General features: G+C 43.4%; 1 protein-coding gene across 6 annotated transcripts in view; it reads right to left on the minus strand.

The window, feature by feature from the left end:
• SRGAP2 (SLIT-ROBO Rho GTPase activating protein 2) overlaps nt 1–20,801 on the minus strand; it is a 209,083-nt gene that overhangs the window by 23,266 nt on the left and 165,016 nt on the right. For 5 of the 6 annotated variants that reach the window (XM_048826403.2, XM_048826402.2, XM_048826401.2 and 2 more), the window contains 7 exons: nt 18,561–18,588; nt 16,004–16,034; nt 12,544–12,604; nt 9,793–9,870; nt 7,645–7,779; nt 6,018–6,123; nt 1,934–2,158 (listed from right to left, as the gene is read on the minus strand). In XM_048826403.2, coding sequence (XP_048682360.1) covers nt 1,934–2,158; nt 6,018–6,123; nt 7,645–7,779; nt 9,793–9,870; nt 12,544–12,604; nt 16,004–16,034; nt 18,561–18,588 — 664 coding nt within the window. Of the gene's footprint in view, nt 1–1,933; nt 2,159–6,017; nt 6,124–7,644; nt 7,780–9,792; nt 9,871–12,543; nt 12,605–16,003; nt 16,035–16,591; nt 18,324–18,560; nt 18,589–20,801 lie in introns of those variants that run through there. The other variant, XM_048826405.2, reaches the window with a different exon arrangement.

A 20,801-nucleotide genomic window follows, 5' to 3' on the forward strand; every position in this document is an offset into this window, starting at 1 on the left:
ATCCTTCCCAACAGCTGCCGACTGAAAGTGACGGCCGCAAAGCAAGAGCATGGAAAGGAATGTGCACAGCGCACATCAAGGATGGCTCCTAGCCACGGGAGGCCTCTGCACTGGAGCATCATCATTTGTACGTTACTCGGTGAGGACAAGAGAAGGCAGTGGACGTTGAGGCTGGGGAAGAGGCAACGTTCAGGTGCAAATGCACTCAACTCCCTTTGTTTGATGAACAAGCTCAGCCAAGAGGGGATCCAATTTGCCATGTACAAGCTCTACAGCAGAAAGCCCTGTGGGCAATAACAACCACTTAATACCACAGCTAAGACAAGGCTTGAATGGTAACCAGATGATTCTCTGATTAATTTTTTCAAGAATTTTAAATCACGCTGAACTCCACCTCTCCCTGGATTCCCCCGTAAGTAGGAAATGGGGGGGAGGATGCGGGGATGGAGACAGTTAGAAATAAAATAGAGACAAGCAAAGTAAATCAACTTAAGTGATGGGAACCTGAAGGACATTTTCATGTATTTTTTTAAGGCAGATGAGACTCTGCCTTCCCACCCCCAAAATGCAGTGACCGTCAGCATAGGAGGACATGATTTTGCATAGTCACTTTCTCAGCTGTGGATCCAATGGCATGTCTGAAGCCAGGCACCCTCACGTTTTCCAAAGCAAGTTCTAAGTGAAAAGAGCACTTGGGAGCCAGATACTAGAGTAACAAGTTACAAAACCCCTTCACCATGTACTGTATTTGCAGTAGGGATTGCCCCCTACACATCCCTGTCAAGTTCCATGTACACTTTAACACAATAAACACCACATACAATACATTAATTGTAATAATAAACACGTGCTAAACATTTAACTTTTTCCATTCCTTATGACAGCTCCCATCCACCTAGGGGAAACCTCACACATGATGAAAATACAGGTCTCTGAAAGGATTTAAAAGTCAGTCCATACAGCTCAGCCAGCCAGTAAAACCAATGCAAGCCATGAAGAGTAAATCAATCAAAATGCCATTGCAATAGCCCTTTGTTAAAAACAGCCTCTCCACACATCTCATATCTGGTGGTCAGATGGTTGGTGAGTTATCCTATCCTGTAATACGGTAGAAAAAAAAGTCAACAAGCTCTGCCAATAGAGTGACTTGCTTCTTTTTTTAATATCAATACAAGAAAATCATTTGCCTTCCTGGGGCAAGGGCAGCGAGACAGTTAAACATTCTTCCTGTCAGCAGGAGGTGGGCGAGATCAATTCAACCACTAGGAAAGCAAACACCTCCCTTCCCCCTCCCTCCACAACCTTCCACCCCAGATGACAGGAGCCGCTCTGGCTCAATTGTTTCCAGATGCTGCCTTCTAACAGAATGCAGGGCCAGGCCTCCTGGGGTTTTGGTTGGATGGAAATGGTGATTTTGTATTTCACCCCCCCTCCCCCCCGATCGGTACTGTCCTGAAAACTAGCCCATGTTACAGCTTCCTAGGTTCAACTGCAATCAACCCTGTACCTCAAGCACTGTCACTTAGAACAGGCAGAAAAATGAGGAAAGAAAGAACAATATAAGGGACAAACACCATCAAAATAGTGGCTGTGTGTCCTCCTCCAAGGGAGTATGATCATCACAGCTACAAGACTAACTGTGGTCATTTACTCTCCTTCAACAGAATGAAGCACAGGTTTGACATTTGGTTCACTGGCTATTTCCTACAGGGCCTATTTCATGTCAGTTGCTGGCTCCCTGACAGGACAAGAGCCATCTTGTTCTTTCCACCACCCCCTTTTTTTTTTTTGAACTCCTTTAAGTTCTGGGACTGGTGTTGGACCCTGGAACTCAACAAAATGCAGTGTGTATGACTACAACACACAATTAGTTAATGAGAACATAACTAAGTGCTGGCCCCCCTCCTCTGCTCCCTAATGGCTCCTACTGTACCAGTAATCCTCAGTGCTTCCACCCCTGCTGTAGACTGGGCCTTCCAGTTCTCTCAGTCCTGGGAAGATGTTCTCGTGTTGGATGATGATGGTTTTGATCAGCTCATTGACATGAGCCTGGCAGGAGACCTGATCGTGGCCTTCAGGCACAGACATCAGTGTGGGCCCAAAGCAGATGGCCAAGTTGTAGGGATCCATCATGTTCTCTTCACTGAATTGAGATAAACTGCAAAAGACAGGGAGAAGAGGATTAGTATGAGCCAACAATACCGACACCTCCTGCTAGGGAACCAACATCTAAATCAAGGGGGCTAGCTTTGGGTGCTCTGCTCTTTAAGCCCCTTCTGCTGGGAATAGAACGTTTTGGGTCAATAAAAGAAAAATAAGGCTGATGTCATTTACTGGGGAGGGAGGAACTCCTCTAGATGCACCTCCGAGGATCTGACAACCTGATCTGACAGGGCTAGCATGAAGACAGATTCCTAGCTGAAATCTGTACTGAAAAAACAGAGAAAAAACTGCTGCTTGCTGATTTCTTTATTCAATTGCGAAGGCATTTTTCCATTTCCCTAACATCCCCCTCAATCAGCACACGCAGTATTGGGAAAGAAAGGAAATGTCAGACTGTTCCTCTTTTCAATAGCTATATTCTTCACGCAGATTGAATATCATGCCAGGGATTTATTTACATGCGGTCGACTCTCTGCACCCCGCTCCCATAGCAGCTGCTGTGTTAACACCTTACATCCAGTCAGGAGGCCAAGGCAGGCCCGATTGAGCCACTGCTGCTCCACACATCACAGCAAGGGAGCTGGCAACCAAGGAGCCCTTCTGCTTCTTTGCATTTGCACCCTCCTTGAAACCGAGTTCTTTCCAAGCCCAAAGGCTCCCAACAGCACAAGAATAAGCCAACGCTCACTATGGAAGTGGCCACTAGGACTTTTAGTATTAGCTACAGGGAAGTATTGAAGCCCTTTGAAGTTGAAAAGCAAGGCCAGTTGGAGCTAAAAACCTGCAAGGGATGTAAAGGTTTGGGGACTGTGTTGCTTTGAAAGGCTTTGGGGAGCTGACTTCGCAAGCAGAAGCATATCCTGCTTTATGACTGCTGTTTATAATCTCACTACAGCCCTGCATCCAGTTCCAGAGCAAAACCTGATCTCCTCTGCCGGACTCTGTGCGTGGTAGCATGAGTTCGGTAGTGTATTCTCCAAACCAAACCCCCTCCCAAAGACCAAGATGTTTCTTGTTAGCTGCTTTTCCTGAAGCCGATCTGTAGGATTTGCCAAGTGCAGCCGGAACACTGAGTCTGCACAGGAACACTTCCTGAAGCTGAATAAATTTTAACCCCAAACCTGTAATTTAACCCTTTCAAGGCACCAGTTCATGGTTAAGCACCAAACACAGAGCTAAATTCCAAAACAAGCCCCTTGAAAGACCCTATTTTCCAGTTCACTTCTTAAAATAATTAAAAGCTATTGAGGCTGGAAGGGAACATTCACTTCAATGACTCCAGAAGTGACATCTGTGGAATGAGCATCCCAAGGCGTAGAAGAATTTCACAGCACTATTGTGGAAAGTTTCTCCTCTTGCACTGCAAAGTATCCCTTTCCCATGCCATAGCTTGGATGGAGGAAAAGACAGTGGTAATTTTGTGAATTTTTTTTGGTTTTCCACAGTGCAATAACAATTTCTGCAATATATAGGATTGGATTCAACAAATGCCCTGGAACAGTTTAATAAGGGTCTTTCAACTCACTACCCAGTTTTACATAAGAGACTGGGCATCTCTCAGGAGCAGCTAATGTACCAGTGCCTCAAACACAGGTAACAGGACTCAAGTCTCTGAATTATTTAATGTAGATTGTCACATTAGCAGTAAAACCAAAATAATACTATCTTATTTTAATAACCTGCTTGCATCCAGAAGAAGTCTGAAGTGCTTTGCAAATTTACACATGCAGGAATCACTTCACCTCCCCATAGAAATGCAGCCACCTCTGAGACGGAACACATCAGCACAACTGCTCTGAGAAATCTTATTGCCCAAAGCTGTTTATAAGAGGCACAGCATTTAGGACAAGAAGAAAAATACCATCTCAATGAAAATACATATTTAGCCATGATAGTTAGATGGGATGCAAGGTGAGCAAACATTCCACTAAGCTTATGTCAAGTGAAATGGGCTCCGTAATTATCGCAAGTGGAAACAGTTTCCCTAGAAAATACGATGACTTTACCATCAATCTGGGGCAGCCCTTCAATACTTAGCAGGAAGAGTGTAATCTACAGAAACAACACTTCCATCTCTTGCTGCATATTGGGTTACTCTAGAATGTCTCCCATCCAAGTATGACCAGGCCTGGGCCTATTTAGTTTGTAGTACTGAGGATTTCACAACTTTAGGGAGTATGTCTGCAGGCTGAGGTTGCATTTACATCACTTTCAGTTTTGCTATGAAGTCAGCCTTGGGTTTTATTTAGAGTCCTTTGCTTTTCACGTTAGTTTTGGAAGTGCTGCTAATCCAATTAGGAGCCAACACAATTCAACAAGCTACGGTGATTTTTATTTCAGCTCCAGAAGTCAGTGGGAGTTGCATATGCATGTCTAAACAGAGTTTGGCCCTCTGAGTTTTAGGGCTATGCTTTATTTCATGAATAATGTCTGTTGCACTGTTGTGTAAGACTGGTCGTTCAATGGCCACAACATACTTATTAGTTAAAATCAATAAGATTTCTCAAAGCAGTTGTAGAAATATATTTCCCAAGTTCCATACAAACTAAACACACTATTTCTCCAATGGGAGCACGAATCCATTCCAGAAGCCGAATTTTTCTCCATTTTACTGGAGTCACAGTGAGGGCAGAAAGGGCTGCTTTGTCTAGCTAGTTTTAATGCCCTGTGGGAGACAAATGAGAGAAAGGGCAAGAGGTTCCATATCCCTCTGTAAGTTATTTATAGCTGAAACCTCAAATTGCAGTACAAGGCGTTAAACCCATCATGAGGAAAAGGATGAGACATCCATCCTCCAGGCTGCCAAAATGATGTGATTAAGATGACTGAGCTCTGCAGGGCTGTGCCTCAGAATTCAGCTCTGAAGTATGGAAGGTTGACTCTTCTTGTACTGTCACTGCCCTGATGCGACTGGTCAACCAGACAGGAATCTACAGAACAATGCCAACATACCATCACTGGGACAGTGCCTGGTTTTTGTATAACGTCTCAGGAAACTTTGGGGATTTCTGGAGGGAGGCTGCAAAATTTAGAAACAGATCCAAAAAACTTCTGGGGATGTTCTGATCCAGAATTTTTGTTCAGTCTGTTATAAAGGTGTCGGATGTGAAGTTCAGATTCAGTCTCTGCCAAAGTTTAGGAGTGTACGGATTTTGATTCAGGCCCGAATACTGTGTATATACCACAGAGAATTTAAACATCTCCTCCCAAATTCAGACTCTCTTTTTTGTACTTGCCCCAATGTGAACATGATGAAGGACAATAGCACTGGACCACCCATTTGACGTCATCAGCTTCCATATAGTATATATGCAGGGGTCAAGTACGTGTCTGGATGCAGCATTTCCTCCCTTAGCACCCTCAAGAGGCCCAAGCAGGCAAGGAGAATAAGGCTGGGTTCCCTCTGCCACCAGATGGGGAGTAAGGCTCTTATGCATTCTGAGCCCACCTACCGCATTCTGAGCCCACCTACCGCAACAAGGACAGAGTCTGCAGCAGTCCCAGTTCTTGCTAGCCTGGGACCCAGACCCTGTTCCTTCATGTTGCCCTTCCACTAGCTTACCAGGCGAACTCCAGTAATATGAATTTTCATTTCAAGAACTCTGCTGAGGTTGCTGAAATTTTTTCTAGTCACCGTTTGCAATGCTGACAGGCCCAGCACAACAGATACAATAGATAAGTAAGCAGGCTGAGAGGCAACAAACTGCTACCGGCAAAGAGACTGCCACTTGTATCCTAAACTGCTGCTCTGGATCAGAAACTGCAGAATGTCAAAGCTCCAGTCCTCTCATGCAATACATTTATACCAACCCCAGCATTGACTGCAGAGCTCTGGTGCTTTCAGGGATACTCACTGACTGAGGAATGCGAAGAGATATCTCATTACAATCAGAGTGGTTTTCGGCAAGCTCAGAAGGACCTTCCGGATGTGTAGTGCTCGTTCTTGTAAGTTATCCATTGCTGAAAGGAGGAAAGAGCACCATGCAGAGTTATTAGACCACCATGGCCATACCTGAAGTCACTGAATCTAAACGTTTGCAGCACACGAGGAGATTCCCTACACTAGGGTGTAAATTATTAAAGATAGGAGCCAAGACACAGTAGCATAGAATCTTGGGGAAGAAAGGGGCTATCTGCTTCCTGTAACGTGTATGATACGTTCTCCAGAAATGCCTTAAAGGAGGATGTAATGTATGCATAACCTGTTCTGCAAAGCCCTTTATTGCAAAGATACATGGTACATGTAATCTATCTGCCGGTTCCCTGAGTGTGGGTGCACTGAGTGATGTCTGTTTCACTAGATCCAACACAATAGCTCATTCCAATTAGCTACAAAAGGTGGGTGTTGAACAAAAAGTGTTTGGTCTGACTCAGAAAATAGATTAGCATAGCTGAAGGGTGAGCTAAAAGCTCTGCGTGCAGCAGACGACAGAAAAAAAGTGGGCAGCATAAATCCTCAGCCCTGGAAGGATGAAGTTATTTGGGAGCAGATTTCTTTTCATCTGATATGAATTAAGCTTTGTAAAGTCATTTACTGTGAGAAGAAAACCATGAGTTGTTTCGGAAGCAGTTATCTTTGCTCCAGTTCAAAGGCTGCCGCTGATGGATATTCCACTGCCTGGACAATAGATTCATTCTTTCCTGCTGAATGATTCAGCAATAATGGGACCGTTTCAACTTGGTTTCCAACAAAAAAGAAAAAGCTTTGAAATAATCCAAGCTGTTTATACCAGGACTGTGATCGCTCTCACATTATACATTCGGTAGTGAGACTCCATAAGGAATCTTCCTTGTGGTTCAGAAGGGTTATTCAGATTGGTTAAAACACACAGCTGCTTCCCTTCTGGAAATACATGGCATGCGCCAGACAGATGTGCTGCATGTACATACAGAGCATCAACACTGGGGCTAGCAGGAAATCTCTCCTCGAACTGTGGGCTTCCAAGATGGCAGCTGCACGCACATTCTGAGTTGAGGCCTTTAAAGAAGCATTTTGTACAAACTATTATTTTTAAAAAGCTACTTATGAAGCTTTGGCTCTGAAGGTGCTGTGGCCACCATCTCGGAAGCGTGCTGCTCTGGTGCAGATCCTGAGGGATCCACTTCATTCTGTTCTCTGCTTCACTTTCCTAAACATGCTCTGCTATGAGATTAAGGAGTCCTGCAAAGAGAGAGTTGAGCCGTCCTCCCTGGATGGTGGCTGGAGCACAGAGCCTAAAAGGGATTAGGAGAAATATTTTGGGAAGGGATGAAGATGGGATGCTCAAAAAACATTCTCCAGGCTATGATGGAAAATAAAATCAACATTTTTGGTGCAATAAAAGTTTGCTCTTATTACCATAAATTTGATCGGGGGGGGGGAGAATGGGGAGCAGAAGATGGTGAGACGGGGGCGGGGGGGTTGGTAAAGGGTCATCTGCATTTTTTTTTTGCAGGTCTTTTATTTAAATGTAAAACATAATAATTCGTTCATCTACTTACTGACACAGGCAATCAGATCATGAAAGATTTCCTTTGGGAACAGAGGGTGCTCCAGCCCTCGGAAATAGAGTTTCAGAACTCCCGCTATTGAGTCCATATCATGGTCGTTTTGGTCTCCAGCCAATGGATCCTCCCCTAGTTACAACAAACAAACAAACAATAATAATAATAATAAAAAAAAGGAGGTACGGAGGAAGAATAAGAACTTTGGTAGACAGAGGTTCTGGCTGCTCTGCTAGAAGGGCATGTCTCAGCCAGAAAGAAGGATCCATTTAATCCAAAGGTTACTCCCTATTCCCCCAAACACTGAGCAGGTAATGGGTGATTGGGAAGCTGTCCACTGAGAACAGCAATCAAGAAAGGTCCTTGGCAGCCATCCTCTGTGGCTAGAGGTGGCTGCATGCCCCCAGTCAGGCAAATAAAGGGGTTGGACTTTCTCATCTGAGCCCAACACATGGAGGAAGAGTCCCTGACCTACGACCACATTGGGGGTGGAATTACTCCTGGAGCTGTGGTAACTTTGGGAGGCTCTTCAGTCCAGGTGTTTTTGGTTGGAGGGAACAGACCCAGCATTTGCTTAACAGGGTTATAGAAGATAGGAAGCACATGGCCACAAACTCCTAAGCAGCTCTGTGATTCCCTGTGGGGTTGTTTTGGGGCCTGCACAGCAGGCCAATGCTTGTGCCAATCGCTACCTTTACAAGTCTTAGAAGGAGACATGTTGTGCTGGATTGCTAAGAAAATAAAGTTTCTGGTGCAGTTAATTTGTGACTATCTACACTGTAGTTCGTCTGTTACAAAAAAGAAGACACACACTGACGGAGCTGTTCCCTATGGAAAACTCCCCATCAAATATAATTAGATTTTATGATTGGGCAAACCTCAAATCGAAGCTATATATATCCATTATGTGACTGAAATTACCAAAGCTTGCCTATTACTTTAATAACCACACAGGATAATAAATGGTCCACTATGAACCAGAGCATTATCTTTGATATTAACTGCTACCAAGGGTTCTGGATGAAGTAATAAACTGCACAGACATTATTGTTAACTTAGTCAGTTCTGTATATCATCCTCTTTAGAGAGACAAGCAAAATGAAGCTAAAACAAGTAGTGTCATTTATTTTGGGATAGTGATACTGGAATAACTGGCTGTTTCCCCTGAAATGCCTGGCATCTGTCCTTTAAGAAAGGTGGTCTTTCAGTCTGGTGTTGTAAGCCCTCAACCCCACCACACATGCATTTCCTTTGTTCTCCACGGTATTTCATTCTCAGATAAAAGACAAATGCATTGTAGTCTCAACAACCTCATGGTTAGGCAGAAGATCTCTCTCCTCTCACTGATAGCAATTTGCTGTGCTCCCATATCTGGGATGTGGAGACATGTGAACATGAAAACTTGCAAGCGACACATGAATTGTAATAAATGTATGAGGAAGCAGGACCAGCCTTGTGATTTTTCAGAGTCCCAAGCAAGAAGGGGGCCACAAACTGTGAGGACTGACCTGAAAGCTAACTTTCTCTCTGATCCCACTGTGGCAGGGAGACCGGGTCAGATGTGACTTGCTGTGTCAGAGGACCCCCAAGGACTTGCTTGTGCATAAGGCCGATTGTATATGCAAGCTAAAAACCCAACAAAAGCGCTCCAAATAAGAGTGAAATGAGCCTGAGTTGAAATGGACTCTTGGTGGTGATTAGACTAAATGTAGTCATATTGCTTTACAAGAAATGTCAGGGGCAAGAGATCCCACCCCAGGCATGGAATAGAGTCTATTCACAAGGTGGAGGAAAACAGACTAGGTAGTTAAACCCAAGAAGGAAATGCTCTGCACCTCCGGAGATGTGTGCAGTCATGAAACAATCCGACACGACAGGTGCCAAAATTCTGAGTGATTATTATATGGCGATGTTGCAAGACATGAAGCATAACATATCAAGTGACTTTATATGTTCAAGCTTAGTGAGCACTGAAAAAAAAATTCTCTGCCTGGAGTCATTTATGAAATGTAGAACTGTAAAAAAACAACAACAACAACAAAACCATACTACCTAGGGCACAATCAGTTGTGTCCAAAGCAGTAAAGGTATTTTAGAACGGTAACACCTGTGGTGATTGTATGATACAGAACACACCCTCCTTACCTCTCTCAAATGCATTTTTTATATCATTCACCTCAACCTGCGATCCAGACACTCTGAATATGCCTTCATGCTGCAGCCCTGTAAGGCAATAAGAGAAACCCACAATGACAATCAAAGATTTCAACTCAGTTCCACATCTAGCAAAGTAATATTGAAAAATCCATTTGAAAAGATGCCATTTTTATGGGAAAAAGTGTCAGCAAATGTCTGTTTCACCATAAATCACAAACCAACAAAAAATATTTCCTATGATAACTGAAGTTTACAAATAGGCAAAGTAAGAAAACGCTGCTTGAGAACTTAGTTTGTTTTAAGAATATTTACTTGAAATATTTTGGCATGTGATGTTGATAATTTGACTTTTAACAGTTTATAATGCTTTAACTTTTTGAATCTTAATGTGTACGGTCATTAAGACATCATCTGACCCCTACATAATTTCCTGTAATTGTGAAAATTCTGATACAACTTTTAAAAAATGCTTAAAGCTCATCGTTTTATGCAACTGCAAAAATTTTAAATTACACTTAAAAATAAACATTGATATCAGCTGTTGAAATTATTTAAAAAAACAAACATATGAAATTCTGCCCAGCCTAGGCACAATCAGGGTGGGATCCCACCCATCTAGAACATTACAACCATGCCAATAAGCAGGACAGGCCAAATTCATAGATACTAAGGTCAGAAGGGACCATTATGATCATCTAGTCTGACCTCCTGCACAACGCAGGCCACAGAATTTCACCCACCCATTCTCACACCCTTTGGAAAATTTCCTTCTGCAAAAATCTAAGAATACAAGGGATAAAAGAGAACTTAACTCCCCTTCCACATCAGGAAGAAAGTGAAAAATATTCACTTCCCTCCCTCACTAGAAGGAAGGAGCACAAAGTACTCTACAAGCTTAAACTCATATACAACCTACACATGGAAGCCACTCCTTGGGTAGAACACAGCAACTTCTTATTCTTTAACAGCAACATTAGAAAACAGTTAGCACAAGAAGTGAAGAACTTATCCAATTGAAATTACAGAATATAACTACCACTAATGTGACTTGGTACTCTAGGGGAGTTTTCAGGGTATTACAGTAGAGTAGTTAAGCATTAAAACTGATGGGGGCAAGTAGTCGATGGATTCCAATGGATTCCTATAAAATATCTTTGCTGGAACATGAAATATAAGCAGCAAACATTTAAAACCACTGTTCTAACTTTGAAAATAATTCCAGCACAAGGAAAGGGCTGTATCTGTTCACGCCTCTGAACAGGAGCAGCGAGTTTGACTTTTGCAAAGCTCTATGTATGTTTATGTCACTGTATATGTAACTAATAAGCTATTTTGGATCATCTGTGGCCAGCTCTTCTTCTCATAAATTATGGTACTATTTGAATCCCCAGGCAATGACACTCTTGTGTTATATGGCCCTTAATTATTCCTGATATCATCAGCACACATCATATTGCACAGTAAAAATATATACCAAAATGCTGCAAACTGAGAAAGAAAATGGAATCAATCCACTATCTACAGGGAAATCTTTATTCAAAAGCATCAATTCAGATGTAAGATGTAATAACCATGTTACAGAACTGAACTTTAATGGGTCAAGCAATCAATTCTTTATAATTCTCCTTTGACATGGATTTGTACGGGAGGAGCACGTCTCTAACCCCAAATTGTGCTTTCTTTAGCATACATTTTATTTAGTACTCCAACAGGGAAAAAGTGCGGAGAACCTATACAATAGTTTCCAACGTGCAATCATGATTAAAACAAAAGGAAAGTACAATTGGACCTATTCTCTGGCTCTGTGTATTCGTTAGATGAAAACAAAGCCTATCACTATACAAGCTTATTGACTAGCAGTTGTTCTTCATGCTATTATTAAATAATGTTTAATTAAAAACACACACAACTTAGAATAAAATGTATGGAAGAGGTTTATCTTAAAATGCTACATTTATCCTTTATCCAAGCAAATAAATCAGCACCTCAGCTCCCCTGAAGGGTCACGTGAATATTGTGGGCAAGAAGAACAGCTCAGAACTCCAGGCAGGGTGGAGTTGCAAGTAGGCAAGACAGATTTTTTTTTTTTTTGTGGGGGAGGACGGGGGGGAGGTCATTATATGACAAGAAGAGAGATAAAGGCACAGGAACAACTTGAACACAAAGGCCTGGTAACGTTGCCCCAGTCAGAGGGAAAAATCTTCCAACTTCATGTAAGACTGAAGACAAGAAGCTATGGGACCCACGTTGAATGAAACCTAAGGAAACTTGAACACTTCTGCAGTAGCGAAGTGACTCATCGCTGGGAAGGAAGGATACATGTAGGAGGCACTATTTAGTGCTTAGCATTCCCCACTTCAAGTGCCTGCAGCAGCCACTCTGTCTTCCTGTGCTTAGGATAGACAATAGTGCAGCACTACTGACTGAGTGGACAGTGGTGAGTTCTTAGTCACGCCTGCTGTAGGATTCCAACACACACGTTCTGCACCAGGCTACTCTAAACATTCACAAGAGACATCCGCACATTGAAGTGGCCATGTGCTTTATTTAAATTAGAGCTGGATGGACTCGGGTTATGAAATTTGGATGTGAACTTTCCTAGAGTTCGGGGCGGGATCCAAATATAGGTTTTCTGGTTCCTCTTTATGAGTTTAAAGACCCTTTAAAAAAAAGTCCTGCCTGACTTATTCTGTCAAGGGGCATTTGAAAAAATGATTAGTTTTTCATCAGTAAACTTACCATGTCTGCTAATGAATCGTATGCAGCTCTCCACCACAAGGGGAATGGCTTGGCTCGAGTCCTGAGCAACCAAGGGAGAAAATTAAAACAAATAGTCAAGCACAGAGCTGACCAAGAAATAAACACAACTCTGAAATCCACAAGCAAAACTTCATGGAGCAATACACCTTCTGCCAGGGATTGGGAAAAGAGCTGTCCACAGGGCCTGAAGCATAGTCTCTGAGGAAGGTACTATTTGGTTTGTGAATTATCCTAGAGAAATAACATTGCCTTTTGCAGAGATGGAAACTGCCATCCCAAGCTATACAGGAATAAATAAAATAAAACCAAGGACCACCATTTCTGATCTGGACTCGGTGGAGAAGACAGTTATTGGGGTGCGTTAACATCTTTAGGGCACAGCTCCATGCAATGCCTCTGGAAGCACCAATGGAGTGGCTTGCCAGCTTTGCCAAGCTCACTCTTTGAGAAGGCCAGTTGGTACTGCCGTAATGACTAACTCTGCACAACGCCCGTGCTCAACTGGTGCACAAGGTGCCAGGGAAGGAACAGGAGAGTAAGGGCTATCTACTATGCCCTCCCTTCATTCCGTGCAGCGCATGCTCACGCAAAGTTGTGGCCTTCTGGTCTCTCCACAGTCAGCCCTCATGGCTCTGTATTTGTGCATTTTTCGGATTGATTTCCATTTATCCCCAACATGACAAATTTTGGTTTTGCAGAACAAGCTCCTGACATTTTACTGCAAAAACATTTTAGCTGTCACATGCTGACTGACCTTTGGGCTAAGCACTGAGTACTGTAAAAATACAAGTTCACAATGACAGCTTGGAGTGCAGGCTGTTCTTTGGGCCAGGGCCAGAACACAGTAAATGACACTTTCTAGCTTGCCAGTTTCCACCATAAGCAATTCAATGATGAAGTTGTGTAATAGGCGAACAATTTATTGCACTTCTTTAGCCCCTTTCTTCAGAGGATCACAAAATACTTCGCCAACAATTAGACTTCAGCAGTATCTGTGAGGGACTGTATTACTGTCTGCATTTTAGGAAAGAATCAACTAAGGCACAGAGGTTAAGTGACTTAATTCAATTCTTTTTTAAAAAGGTTTAGTGATTTTCCTTTTAGTGGGCTGTAGAATTCCCTTAATTCATAGATTCCAAGACCAGAAGGGACCATTGTGATCATCTAGTCTGACCTCTTGTATAAATCAGGCCAGGGAACTTCCCCGAAGTAATTCCCAGAGCAGATCTTTTAGAAAAACATCCAATGTAATTTTGCAATTAACCATTTTTCCTCCTCATTATCTGGATTGCACTAGCTTTCTGCACACTGTAAAAGGGGACCCACTTCACAATACAACAGTGCTTTGAAACACTATGGAAACCAGCAGCTTACTTGATGAATGACAAAGAGTTTATTAATAATCATCCAAGTAGCACCACAGATTTTCACAGCTTATTTCAGAGAGGCACCAAATGAACTTTAGAGAGAGAAACACAGTCTCTGTCCTCAAAGAGATGACAATTTTTGAACGACGTGCGATTTAAATTGGTAGGTCACACTCAAAAGAACTATTAGAGCCACACGCAAGTGATTGCATGTGGATCTGAGGCACAGAGACATTTGTTTTCCCAAACAGATTAGCTTTTTGTTTAAGTTTTGGAGTCATACTAGGGTCTCGTATGTCATCTCCCGTCAATTACACAATACATTGTGAGCCCTCAAACACGACTGTGAATGGCTCTCAACAGTCAGACATACAGCTATTTCACTTCCTGTTGAAAGCGTGTTACTAGCGTGCAAACAAAGCAACCATCTCCACAACAGAGTTGTTCAGGGTATTCAGAAGATTCAGCTCTGCATAGGAGAGCCTGCAAAACATGAAATGCAAATTCTCTACATGTGCAGTTAGAGAATAAAGATTCAGATTTTCATTCAGTTTAGATAGCTTTTATTCACAGCAGCTCTTTCCACAAACTCTGCTCTGGGCTCCAGCATCCAGAAAGAGCTAAGACTATACCTTTCATCTAACTGCGGCACAGCAGCCCACACACTAAATTATGATCAAGCCAAAAATCTTGAGATGCAACATGGAAAGTGGGTTTTCAAAAAGCAGCACACTGGATTTTAAACGTAGCTTATAATCACGGCTCAAAATATAGCAGGGGACATTTTGCCTACAATTTCCTAAATAGGAAAGAAAAATGTAAAATTCAATCGGCCCTTCCCTTAAACTACGAACATACTAAGACACGCATGGTGCTGGCTATCCTGGTACACAAGGTCTTCTAACAGCAATTGCGACCTACTTTCTGGCTAATGAAAAGTGTCAGCCGACAGATTTTGTAAGCTGTAGCTCAAGAATGTAAAAGGGACCAAAGGAGGAGCAGATGAAATGATGTTTCAAGTCAATTCTTGTCTTTATTCGAGGTGAAATTTTTCCCCCAGCTCCTTCCTATCCCAGGATAACATGATCTAGTTCCATTGTTATTAAAATGGCATAGTTTAAAAGGCAATAAGTGATCCACTATGGACAGAAAAAGCATCCTTAGAATTCCTTGGAGTCACTTTTATGAGGAAAGGTATTTGGTAAAGGTACAATGTGTTATACAATGTGTTACACACATTGTAAGGAGAGTGATCACTTTAGATAAGCTATTACCAGCAGGAGCGTGGGGTGGGGGGAGGTATTTTTTCATGCTTTGTGTGTATAAAAAGATCTTCTACACTTTCCACAGTATGCATCAGATGAAGTGAGCTGTAGCTCACGAAAGCTCATGCTCAAATAAATTGGTTAGTCTCTAAGGTGCCACAAGTACTCCTTTTCTTTTTGCAAATACAGACTAACACGGCTGTTACTCTGAAACAACTCATTAATGTTTGCCAAATGCTTTGAGGCCCTCTGATGGAAGGCTCTATAGAAGGGCAAGTACTAGAACAACTGGAAGTTTTGAGTTGATTCAGTATCAGCCTTTAACCAAGATTGTTCAGTAATTGGGAACACCTGAGCTCCAAGTCCTTCCAATATCATTATTTATTGTTGGTTTAGTATGAACAATCCACTCACTGTACAAAACACAAAAAGATCAGTCCTGATTTCCAAGTTGCCATTAATTTTAATAGAAGATGTATGTCAAAACCCAACAGATGGCTTTGAATATCTCATCCAATGCCTGCCTAGAAGTTACAGCCTCAGAATATAGGACTGCATTGAACTTGTATGGAATTCTGGACACCAGATCTTTCTCAAAATATCAAAAAAACATAAAAATGAAGTTTGTGATTGCCCAAAAAGGTGCTGCAAAAGGTTATGGAAGATCCAGGTTTTTACCATTCCAGTTCTTGCATTCCCAGACATTCAAGAAGAACATACAAAAAATTCCTATGCAAGAGACAGACGTAAAAATAACCCCCACATTCCCACACACAGAGCTGCATGCTTCAATGAGTTCTTTGTTACCTGCTTCCTTATAGTAGAGCTGCGTCTGCCACTGATCAGAAGCCCACAACGGATCATCGGTGGAAGATGGAGAGGAAAGAACACAGGCAAATGTCAAGGTGACCACTGACAACCAAAATACTTGCTTGAAGGGTATTTCAAAAACTGTACTCATTAGTCTTGGTGGGGAAAGGAGCCAGATATGGAAAACAATTTCAATCATCTACACTCTGTCAGTTCACAGCAACTTTGGAAAGACTAAGTAATTTAATATAAAAGCACTGTAATCCTGAAACTGGAACAGGGGAGCAGATTGCCTTGACAAGCCTGTACTTAACCTCTTCCTTCCAACCATATGGAAATTCAGTATATAAACCCCTTCACTCTAAATCAAGTTGGTTATAATTTTCAGAGAGCACCTCTCCAAAGTAGGTCCATTATACTGGATGATTTAAAGCAGGGGTCTCAAACTTGAATCACCAGGAGAGCCACAGGAGAACTCGTACATTGGCCCGAGGGCCACATCACTCCCCCCCCACCCCCACTGCCCCCCACTCCACCCCCGCCCCCGGTGCAGGTGGTGTAGGAGCGAGTGCGGGGTATGGCAGGGGGCTCAGGGCAGGGAGTTGGGGTGTGGGGTGCAGGGGGGGTTGGGGTTCCGGCCCGGTGCCGCTTACCTGGACCTGCTCCAGGGTGGCAGGGGCATGTGCCACGGTGGGCCAGGATAGGCTCACTGCCTGCCCTGGCCCCGGACCTATGCCAGTCCGCTCTGGGAAGCGGTGGGCACCCTGTCCCTGTGGCCCTGGGGCGAAGGGGAGCAGAGAACTCCCTGAGCCGTTCTTGCCTGTGCGTACCTCCCCTGAAACTCCCAGTGGCCTCACTTCCCCGTTCCTGGCCAATGGAAGCTTCAGGGGAGGTACCCACAGGCAAGGGCAGCTCAGGGAGTTCTCTGCTCCCACTCCCCCCCCCCCCCCCCCGGGGCTGCAGGGAAGCTGCGCAGGGCCCTCAGCACCACAATGGTGGCAAATCTGCAGGCTGGATGCAAAGCCCTGAGGGGCCGCATCTGGACCGGGGCTGTAGTTTGCCCACCCCTGGCCTGGAGGTAGGCTGGGGACATGGTGCGCTGCGGAGGGAAAGGGGGGGGCAGTGGTGCGCTGGGGAGGGAAAGTGGGGGCACGCAGCACAGGGAGCTTGGCAGGCTGCAGGGAAGAACCCCGTGGGCTGCATGTTTGAGTCCCCTGATTTAAAGCCACAGGGAGAGGGGGAGAAAAAAGTAAACTGGTTTCCCTCTGTGCTGTTAATATAAGTATATTAATGTGTTCTTCATAATAACCTCTGATAAAACATAAAAAATTGACACCAAATTAAACCTTTTCCAAACAACAAGATCACGATTACAAATGGCTTCATAATGACTGTTTATGCAGGAGGATATTAGTGCCTGATCTGAAGGAGGTCTGAGTCTGCTCTGCTAAAAGTCCTTCCTTTTATCTTATTTTTGGGGTTTAGAAATTCTTATGTTTCTGTAAAACTAAATCGGGGAGAAGGACAGAGAAAGCCTAATGGATCATTCAGCCCAGCTGCCTGCCAGGACAGTTAACTGCTGAATTCTAAGTATGTCAATTTTATTGTGTTTAAGAATCACCATTATAGCGTTCATTTTTCAGAAATGATTTTTTATTTTTTTTTTAATCAATGAGCTGTAGTGAGAGAAAGCAAGAGAACAGATTTCATCAGCTGTCACAAGCAGTGAGGTATATTTTAGACTATTGGTGACAATGATTCTGATATTTAAAGTTGTTCACAATGAATAATATTTTATTACAAATGTCAGACTCTAATTAGGACCTGTCAGCTCCGCTTCACTGTGAGGAATGGGGAAAATAGAATAATGATTTCAGATCTGCAGTAATCACCCTCACTTTGTTAAGAAGCCAGCGTGCTGCACAATCCCTGTGGCCAACACAGCCCCAAAAAACATATTCAGAGACACAGATCTGTTACATTTCACAGAAAGCCCCATCAAAATCATTTCCCCCCACCCCTCATGATGAGAGGCTGAGTTTCATATATTTGGTGACTTCAGTGGCACCGTGATTGATACTTGGCCCCCCAGTTACAGCAAAATATTTATTCTTCGTGGCCTCTCTCTCTGTGCTGCAATCCAATTCCATGTCAGGCCAGATGAGGTCAGCAGGGCAAGGAGAAGAAAACGCCTCTATGACCATTCTCTTCTCCCCCACCCTCCTATGAAGCAATCACAAGCACTTCAAGATGCTGCTTGGCTTCTTGTCTTCCGCCCCACCCCCGTGGATAAATCCTGAAGAGTCAAGGGCCCCATCTAGGTTAGAAAAACGAGGTGCGTTTAGCAATGTCGTGTAAGTGAACTCGAACACCATTTAGCCTCTAGAGCAGAAAGGCAACGGTGCTTAAAGATGTGTTGCTGAACAGGAAATTTGCAAACCCCACCTCATCTTCCTAATCTACACAGGTCCCGAGCTGGTGACCGACTCCTTTCGTCAGCTGTCTTTTTGGAAGAGGCTCTCTTTGAAACAATGTTTATTTTAGCCATACCTACCTGGCAAGGGAGCAATCAGTCCTCTGACCTGTTAGGGAGACAAATAAAGCAATATAAAGGCTTGCACCAGGGAACAGAAATGGGAAAACGCTTTTGATGGACATGCAGACCTTAATTTGGAAACGGGGGGAGGAGGGGAAGAGGGAGAACAACAACTTTAAGGAGCAACAATGTGGCTGCTTCCCCCAAGAACTGTTGCTATTAAGATCACTAGAGCCCGTCCCCGTTGGCAAGGCTCCTCGGTGACTGACCAGGAAATGCAGAAACCAGCTTCAGCTGCCTGAGGACTCTTTCTTTGGAAAGCATTGATCTGAAAATTGGTTCCCGTGCACTCTAATTGTTGACTTCCACTGCCAAAAAACTAGGCTTCTCAACCTCTCCCTCCTCCGCTCCCCCCAAGGGAGCTGGGGTGGGGGGGGAGAGGAGAGAGAGATTATACTTCATGAAACCACTTAGGAAGATTGAAAACATTCTCTGATTTGTTAGCCCACAGGCTCGAAGTGCTAGCATTTAGCTATTTCAGGAGGCAGAGCTTTAATGATATTTTCCGCAATCATATTTGCTAAATTGTTCCATTAACTTTCATTTGGTTTGCAATTTGGGGACCAAGCTACCATGGCTGCTGATGAGACAGGCAGCATTTTAAAACAGCACAGTAAGGAAAAAAGGAGACAGTATTTGGCAAGTACCTTTGATAACCCAACATTCCAGGCCAGACCATCAGGTGGTATAAATCAACATTACAGCTATGCTGATTTACACCAGCTAATGATTTGGCTCTCCTTTCCCCTCCAGGTTTTAATGCCTCCCTGATCCTGGATAGAAGAGAGCAAAGGAAAAAAGGGCTAATTGTTGATTGCTGAGAATCAATAGAACACTTTGTGATCAGCCACTGTCCCCTCCCTGCGTAAAAGCTCATTTAACCAAAATGGTGCATAATTTATAAAAAGGTTATTCAGAACCAGAGTTCCCAACCATCTGTCCCACTGCCATCACGGAATATTCATACATATAAATTACACGGCTGAGGCAACATCAAGGGGCTCTTACGTTACAGTGACAAATGTGGACAGTCAGAGACATAATTACTTGTCGAAAGGAAGACCTGCTGGTAATTTTATTACCGGAACTTGTCATCTTTAGATTAAGGTAATTTGCAAGAGGAGTGATAAAACGTAAGCTCAAGGAAAAAAGCAAAAGACAATAGAAACATGTACTCCCCAGTGTCTGGAGAGATGCAGCTACATGTTGCATTTCAGTGGGCAAAACTTCCTGAAGAGTGGCTGACACACTGCGTGAAAAAGGTTTTAGTATACCCACTCCCAGTTAAAAGAAAAGGAGTACTTGTGGCACCTTAGAGACTAACCAATTTATTTGAGCATGAGCTTTCGTGAGCTACAGCTCACTTCATCAGATGTAGCTGTAGCTCACGAAAGCTCATGCTCAAATAAATTGGTTAGTCTCTAAGGTGCCACAAGTACTCCTTTTCTTTTTGCGAATACAGACTAACACGGCTGTTCCTCTGAAACTCCCAGTTAAGTGACATTTTATAAATGGGGCTGGATGCTGAGCACCCAACTCTGTTCATGCCATTTATTTCCTTGCTTTGGATTGGAGGCATAATGCACCTCAGTTTCCTTTGATCTCACAGATAAACAACACACAAAAAACCTGCTGTTAAGTGGCTCTTTCTCACTGTCTGACATGCACCAGATCCCTTCACAAGCTCAGCTCCAAAGAAGTTCAAGCATTGCAAAGCAACCACAAACAGCAGGGGCCTCTAAATCTAGAGAGATACAACCAACACATTAAACATTCCTCTTGCTTCTGCCTTCCGCCCCTCAGCTTGAGATCAGTTCAAGGGGCAGGCAGGTTAAGAGGAAAGAGGTCATGGTATGCAGGGGTCAGCTATGAACCAGGAATGTGATTCGTCACAGGGGCAGGTTGGGTGTCATTTGGAGATGTTTAGAGACAGAGGAAAAATGCGCCAAGGAAACAGTGTTTCTGATTCCCCTTCCCCCTCTTCCTAGGACAGTTCTAGAGACAAGGGAATCTCAATATCCTTTCCTCACTTCCTGCAGGTTTGGGCTGATTAACATGAAGCTTTTTTGGGGAAGGAGAGAGACCGAGAACATATTTTTATCCTGAAAGCCAATACTTCACAACCTGCACACAGTTTAAATGCTCATCCAGAAGATGACTTGTACACTATAAACTTTGTGGCCTTCAATTCAGACACCT

This window comes from Caretta caretta, chromosome 21, assembly GCF_965140235.1.
Source record: "Caretta caretta isolate rCarCar2 chromosome 21, rCarCar1.hap1, whole genome shotgun sequence".
Classification (NCBI taxonomy): Eukaryota; Metazoa; Chordata; order Testudines; family Cheloniidae; genus Caretta; species Caretta caretta.